Consider the following 7,787-nt stretch of genomic DNA (forward strand, 5'->3'; position numbering starts at 1 on the left):
GGTTGCCATTTCCTTTTCCAGGGAATCTTCCCGACCCAGGGATCGAACCCAGGTCTCCCTCATTGATAGACAGACGCCTTACCATCTGAACCACCAGGGAAGTCTATCACTTAATAAATCCTCACTTTGCTTTCTTGGCCACTATTTCTTGTCTCTAAATTCTTTCTGTGAGAAGACACAAATAGCATTAGTGGCACAATGCTATTTACACAAACACAAGGTTGGCTTTATCATCCTCTGGTTCAGAAATCATTGTTTACTGATAGAGGGGATGTTGTGTAATGTGGGTGACTGACTGCAGTAATAACTTTAAAGCAACTACCTGAGATGACAGTTTTGCTTGCAAGGACTATTTTACTCCTCTAATACAAAGTGTATGGAAATTGCTTTAGCTAATGAGGAAAGAGACTGAAACTAAAATCCTTCCCAGAGAGCTGGGGGGACCCGTGCAGACCTGATCACACTACATCAGACTGTCACTGACCCACAGATTCCACTCTAGTATTAACAGACAAGATGCTGGGTCATCTGAGAGGAAATTGGTCCATTCTCACTTCTCAGCCCTGTGCTGAGGCCAGGCCTGGAGCCTACACTACTTGGTGCAGGACCCCTTGGGGCTGTGGAACAAATGCAAGGCTGGAGGGGAAGGGCCTGGAGAATTCCATGGACAGTTCATGGGGTCGAAAGGAGTCCGACATGACTCAGTCACTCTCACTTTCTTTCTTTCAGTCAGTGATTTGGGACAGACGACAGGATGGGGACTGTAATTTCTCAGCCAGTAACACTGAGCTGCAGGGATTAGAAGAAGGCCTCTTTCCTTTCTCACTAATACCAGCTCTCTCGCTGTCATGAAAGGAGTTTTGTACTCACAGAGTAAGACATATGGGGACCAAGGAAGTGTATGGTACACTGATGTGATATATCTGGCTATAGGCTGAAGGCTACCAAATGAGACAGGTTCACTCAATGCTTAAAATGTGGTCAGCTATCATATAATCTCCTGAAGGAGCTACAAAAGCCTCCTCTGACAGAGTCTGGAGGGACCTCAGATGCTACCCTTACAAGAGCCTGATGCTTATACACATTGATAGGTGGACTCACAGGTCTCAGTTTGGAGACATCTCAAAGTTCCATCCCCTCCCACCAGACTCTGAGACTTCCCTTCTTCTTCTAAGCCACCTCCCAATTCCCCACTTCGCTCTGCCTGTGAAATCATTCAGTCCCTTCTGAATGCCGTGTTAGGTATAAGAAACTTCCCTTTCACCTTGGACCATGTTGATTAAAGCAAAGCACTGGAACTGCCTCTCTATTTTCCTCCTCCTGAGTTCTTTCTTCCCAGATGGAAAGATTCATTAACCCTGCTGTCTCATCTGGGAAGAGGGAACTTTGAAAATAAAAAGCACAGATGTAAATATTTGATAACTCTTGTTTTGTAGCAAGGGTGTTTCCAAGGGACCCACACAAGATACATTTGATTTGTCCTTTGCAAATTGTCCTTTGCAACAAGTGGCCTTGTTGGAAGGCCACTGAAATGGAGTAAAAAGGTCCAGGGACCTTGGAAAGTCATGACTTCTGGAGGAGGAGAAGATTGTATGAGTCCCTGTGTTGGCCACATCTGATTGACAAGCTGAGGTAGAGGTAGAAGGAGGATTTCCTCAATATCCATGCTCTTTATAAGGACAGATGAGGTCTAGGGGCAAGTTGACAAACAGACTGTATTCTGAGAGTGTAAATACTGCACAGGGATGTGAGGAACAAAAGAATTTTTAAAATCAATGCATCCATAACAGAAGGTCACAAGCTCCTTCCCTTTTAACACTTCACATACCTATTAAATATGAGGCAGCGCACACAGTGATCTCCTTCATCCCCCACTGACTGCACCCTCTCCTGAGCAGAGGGCGAGCATGGAGGAGTAAAGTGATGGTGGGCTACGCATGCCCTCTTCCACATCTCAGTGCCCTCCACCCTCTGAGAGGACCTCCAGAATATGGGGATTTGAGGGATGACTTCTACCATGTACATATCTTACTCAGTACAGATCCTGATCCACTATCCTATACCAGTGATGGAATAAGGAAGAAAAGTCACATATGTGACTATAATTACTATAACATCAGGAATGAGAATCCCTAAGACTGAGATAGGTGATGTTGATGTGTGCTAGGTCGTATTTCAGAAGTTTGATATAAAATTTGGTGAGTGAAAAATGCACTCATTTTCTCTCTTCTGCCAGTTCACTTATTCTTTGCTTTCCTTCCTAATTCATTTTTACTCTTTCATATCTCTGTCCCTCATATTGTCTTGTTAACCCAGTGTTGAAAAAGTTCTGGAAATATAAACCCTGAGTTGGTTTCCTTCCCCCTAATCCTCAGAAATATCTGAAAATATGACATTCTATACTCTCTAATCCTCTCTCAACTATTTCTCCTATGTAGTTCTCTAAACTGTTCACTTGACCATGGTCCCAAATGTGTGTATTTTCCCTCATTTTCATGAGGAGGACATTGAGATGATAATGTCCCAGTGATGATAATGATAACAGGGGATCATAATTCATAAAAATCCAATGGATAACAGTCATCCTCATTGTTGCCAAAATTTTATTATCTGAATAAATCATGCAAAAGCAAGCTACTTTATAACACTGGAAGATTAATGAAAGGTACATGGTGCATTTCTATCATGATTCAAGGAAAACAGCTTAGAGAGTGCAGTAAACAGGCTATGGGCAAATTCTCTTGTAGAGCAGTAAAGCATCAATGTGGAGCAATAGGCTTACTCTAACAGAAGATATTTTCAAATTGGGAAGCATTGGCCTTGGTGGTATGCAGAAGATCCTGACCCACTCAGAGAACACAACATGTGAGGTTCACTTATTCACATAGGCAACTCCACCCGTCTCTACTTCATCCTACCAGACTTCATCTCCTCAATCTTAGCCAGGACTCTCTTAGCATCTTCCGCCACTGTATCAATGAATTTCAAATGTAGAAAGTAGACTTTATAAAACTGGAAAACAGAAGACTGGAGGAGTCCAGTAACTGAGAAAACAAACTCAGCACACTTCTTGACATTGGCTATTATACTGTCATCCTTCACAAGTGAGTTGAAATCTGTGGACTTCATGAGGCTGTAGATCTCTTGCTCAGATGTGCCCAGGTTCTGGGCAATCTGACTGACCGACTCCTCATCCAAACCAAAAAGGCTCTGATACTGTTTCAAGTCCCTCTCGTGTTCAGACAATTCAAAGCCACAGCAGAAAGGTGTCAAGGGAATGAAGGCCAAAATGGCTGCCCAGAAGGCTGTCAGCCAGAGCTTCTCCTTGATCATAGCTCTCTTCAGCTGAATGAAAGACTCAGACAAATTTGGCAACAAGAGGAGAGCGGTGTAGTGCTTTTCAGCAGGGAGATCCTGCAGCAGTGTCTCCTGCAGTTTTGGGAAATCAAACTCCTTCGACTTAAAGTTGGACACCAGGAAGACAGTTGGCTCAGATACAATTTTGCTGAGATTAAGTTGGACACCAGGAAGACAGTCGGCTCAGATACAATTTTGCTGAGATTGATCAGACAGTTGTCTCGGATCTGCTGAAGGACTGTCTCCTTATTGAAAGATCTGGGTTTGCTTTTATTTTCATTATATAAATCACTATCCACCTTGGTTCTAACAAAGTAGAATTTTTTCCCCTTCTCCTGAATCTTCTGGGCCAGGAAAGCATTGTTTGAGCTAAACCGTGAGGACGAAATAATGATGAAATAGTCATAGTTATCATCTCCCACTACTTCTTGATAAGCGTTTGGAAGGGATTCTGGGGTCCCCGTTCCAGGCAGGTCCCAGAAGGTCATGTTGGGATACTTTGGATGTGGATAGGGAGTTTTCTTTCTGGTGGTTGGCACAACTCCAACAGAAGCAGATCCAGCCCCTTCATGACCAATTCCTCGCAAGACATTGATGAAACTGGACTTGCCAGAACCAGATTGCCCAATCACAGCCACATTCTGGGGAGCATTCTCGGCGCTCTGAAGTGCTCTCTGAATCTCATCAGCCACGTCTTTCGGTTGCCCCTTCTCAAAGCCTTTTAGAATACGTTTAAGGCTTACCTGAGAGAGGATCCCCCCCACTTCACTGACTAATGTTTTGTAGCCAGACAGAAACTCTGAGGCTAGTTGCTTAGAATCATTTTTTTTAATGACGTTTAAGAGGAGTGGATCCATGCCAGTTAACTGAATAATCTGTGGAAAAGAAGAGAGAATTAGGAGATAAGGTGAATGAAGCAACAGAACAGACACAGAGTCAGCTGAGAAAACACACTGGTCTTAACCGACCAGTCCCATCCCTCATGCAGACTCATGTCTCTACAGTTAATTTATTTTCTCTGATGACTTATTTTATTGAAGTATAGTTGATTTATAGCATTGTGTTAGTTTCTGGTGTACAACAAAGTGATCCAGTTACACATATATGGATTTATAGGTGGCTCAGTTGTGAAGAATCTGCCTGCCAATTCAGGAGACACAGGAGGCATGGGTTCTATCCCTGAGTTGGGAAGAACTCCTAGAGGAGTAAATGGCAACCCACTCCAGTATTCTTGCCAGGAAAATCCCATGGGCAGAGGAGCCTCGGGGGCTACAGTCCATGGGGTCGCAAAGAGTTGAACACGACTTAGTGACTGAACAACAACAGCAATTAATAGTTTATGTCAGCTAATTGTAAACTTCTAATTTATCCCTCTCTCCTCTTGTCTCTTTGGTAAGCCTAAGTTTGTTCTCTATGTCTGTGAGTTTGTTCAGTTCAGTTCAGTTCAGTCGCTCAGTCGTGTCTGACTCTTTGTGACTCCATGAATTGCAGCACGCCAGGCCTCCCTGTCCATCACCAACTCCTGGAGTTCACTCAAACTCACGTCCATCGAGTCAGTGATGCCATCCAGCCATCTCATCCTCTGTCGTCCCCTTCTCCTCCTGCCTCCAATCCCTCCCAGCATCAGAGTCTTTTCTAATGAATCAACTCTTTGCATGAGGTGGCCAAAGTACTGGAGTTTCAGCTTTAACATCATTCCTTCCAAAGAAATCCCAGGGCTGATCTCCTTCAGAATGGACTGGTTGGATCTCCTTGCAGTCCAAGGGACTCTCAAGAGTCTTCTCCAACACCACAGTTCAAAAGCATCAATTCTTTGGCACTCAGCCTTCTTCACAGTCCAACTCTCACATACATACATGACCACTGGAAAAACCATAGCCTTGACTAGACGAACATTTGTTGGCAAATAATGTCTCTGCTTTTGAATATGCTATATAGGTTGGTCATAACTTTCCTTCCAAGGAGTAAGCGTCTTTTAATTTCATGGCTGCAGTCACCATCTGCAGTGATTTTGGAGCCCCCAAAAATAAAGTCTGACACTGTTCCCACTGTTTCCCCATCTATTTCCCATGAAGTGATGGGACCAGATGCCATGATCTTCGTTTTCTGAATGTTGAGCTTTAAGCCAACTTTTTCACTCTCCACTTTCACTTTCATCAAGAGGCTTTTTAGTTCCTCTTCACTTTCTGCCATAAGGGTGGTGTCATCTGCATGTCTGAGGTTATTGATATTTCTCCCGGCAATCTTGATTCCAGCTTGTGTTTCTTCCAGCCCAGCGTTTCTCATGATGTTCTCTGCATATAAGTTAAATAAACAGGGTGACAATATACAGCCTTGATGTACTCCTTTTCCTATTTGGAACCAGTCTGTTGTTCCATGTCTAGTTCTAACTGTTGCTTACTGACCTGCATACAAATTTCTCAAGAGGCAGGTCAGGTGGTCTGGTATTCCCATCTCTTGAAGAATTTTCCACAGTTTATTGTGATCCACACAGTCAAAGGCTCTGGCATAGTCAATAAAGCAGAAATAGATGTTTTTCTGGAACTCTCTTGCTTTTTCCATGATCCAGCGGGTGTTGGCAATTTGATCTCTGGTTCCTCTGCCTTTTCTAAAACCAGCTTGAACATCTGGAAGTTCACAGTTCACATATTGCTGAAGCCTGGCTTGAAGAATTTGAGCATTACTTTACTAGCGTGTGAGATGAGTGCAATTGTGTGGTAGTTTGAGCATTACATAAGTTCATTTGTATCATATTTTAGATTCCATGTGTAAGTGATATCATATGACATTCATCTCTTTCTGACTTAGTTCACTTAGTGTGGTAATATCTAGGTCCATCTATGTTGCTTCAGATTGAATTTGTTCATTCTTCTTTTATGGCTGAGTAGTACCTCTTGATGGCTTTTGTTTCCACCGTTGCAGAAGACACTGCCTGTTTTCTATGCTGATAATTTATGTGTCCAAAGAGTCAGGACAGTGTGGAAGACAAAATAATGGTTCCTAAGATGTCCACATTGTGAACTCCATAACTTGGGAGTGTGCTGCTTTACATAGCAAAAAGCACTTTTTACCTGACATTAGTTTTTAATTCCACTGCTAGACAAAACCTAATGCTTAACCTGTCCATGTTTGATTATTGCAGGTAAAAATATCATCTAAAAATTTGAGGACAAGAATAAAGGCTTAGTGTATTCAGCAGTTTTTGAAGGTAAGTAAGTTAATGATGCTCAGATGAAAAGATTATCTTGGCTTATCCAAGTGGTCTAAATATAATCACAGGAATCATAGGCAAGATGTAGGCAGGGCCAAATGCTGAAAAGAAGATAGGCTAATAGAGCAGAGGTTGGAGAGAAGATCTAGAAAGATGGAGGAAAGGCAATGAGCCAAGGATTGTCAGGCAACTTCTAGAGGCTGAAGTAGACAAGAAAATGGATTATCTCCTGGGGCCTCCAGATAGAACAGGCCCTGCTGACACTTTGATTGTAGCTCCTTAAGATTCATTTTGTCTGCTCACTTCCAGATCTATAATAGAATTAATCTGTTACACAGCAAGGGGAAACCAATATAGACAGTCTGTACTGTCATGACCCCTGAATACAGAGACCAGGACCTTTCCATTCTGCAGGAAGAATCACTTAGGTGAAGACATTAGTGAGCACAGAAGGCTTCCAGAAGGATCTCATTTCCAATAATCTGCAGCAAATCAGGACGGGACCTAGCTTGTGGGAGAGGCAGGAAGCAGAGACAAATCCACCAGGTGGTGACCACCAGGACATATATTCCAAACATGTGTTATAAAATCTGTTTCCCAGATGTCCTGGAGAACAACCAAAAACATAGTCATTGTGGTATAGCTGTCCAGTTGGAGCTTAATATCTATTTACCTCACTTCATGGACCAATATGGGTAGAATATAAAATATGTAACAAGAAGTTGTAGAGGAAGTAAATAAGAGCTCTAATTTTCCCTACCCAGTTCAATACAGTTTTGAAACATGGGTATCTGCTTAAACCAAAGTAATTTAAAGAAGTTATTAATATTACATCGATGGAATCTCCTATCATTTACTATGAGCAAGGATGGTTATATCAAGAAAGTGTGATTTAAGAAATATTTATACACATAAGGTTGTCTCAGGAATTACCAGTGGGCTCTCTCCAATAGGGGTGTGCTGAATGCTTTCTACCCCCATCCTACATATCGAGCAAGGACAATCTTAAAAAAGTAAGGAAAATCATGATTCTCAAATATAAAATAAATACATGTTAAGGATTTTATTAACTAATGACTTATGAAGGAAGTGAGCAGATGTTACTGCTAGTTGAATGAATACTCAGGAAGAGATACAATTGTAGTTCAAGAATATTGAAATGAATGTCAAAGTGAGACAAGAATGCTGTTTTCTAAGGAGAGGGTGGGAGGTCTATTGA

At 42.2% G+C, this 7,787-nt stretch overlaps 1 protein-coding gene across 1 annotated transcript; it reads right to left on the bottom strand.

Moving 5' to 3' along the window:
- Positions 1-2,759: 2,759 nt before the first annotated feature.
- LOC147369164 (interferon-gamma-inducible GTPase 10-like) lies at positions 2,760-5,410 on the bottom strand. The gene is made up of 2 exons (XM_086411128.1): positions 3,534-5,410; positions 2,760-3,489 (listed from the first exon to the last, which is right to left on the bottom strand). Exons 1-2 carry the CDS (start codon positions 4,212-4,214, stop codon positions 2,905-2,907), a joined length of 1,266 nt encoding a protein of 421 aa, XP_086267254.1. The 5' UTR covers positions 4,215-5,410; the 3' UTR covers positions 2,760-2,904.
- Positions 5,411-7,787: the final 2,377 nt, after the last annotated feature.

Source organism: Bos grunniens, chromosome 7 (assembly GCF_055505025.1).
Source record: "Bos grunniens cultivar Pamir isolate PY7600 chromosome 7, Bosgru_T2T1.0, whole genome shotgun sequence".
Lineage (NCBI taxonomy): Eukaryota > Metazoa > Chordata > Mammalia > Artiodactyla > Bovidae > Bos > Bos grunniens.

Excerpts from the sequence above, each read along its gene's own strand:
- LOC147369164 (XM_086411128.1), bottom strand. The coding sequence starts at position 4,214 with ATGGATCCACTCCTCTTAAACGTCATTAAAAAAAATGATTCTAAGCAA. Across the intron at positions 3,490-3,533 it reads AAATTGTATCTGAGCCGACT|CCAACTGTCTTCCTGGTGTC; the intron begins GTCTTCCTGGTG and ends ATTGTATCTGAG.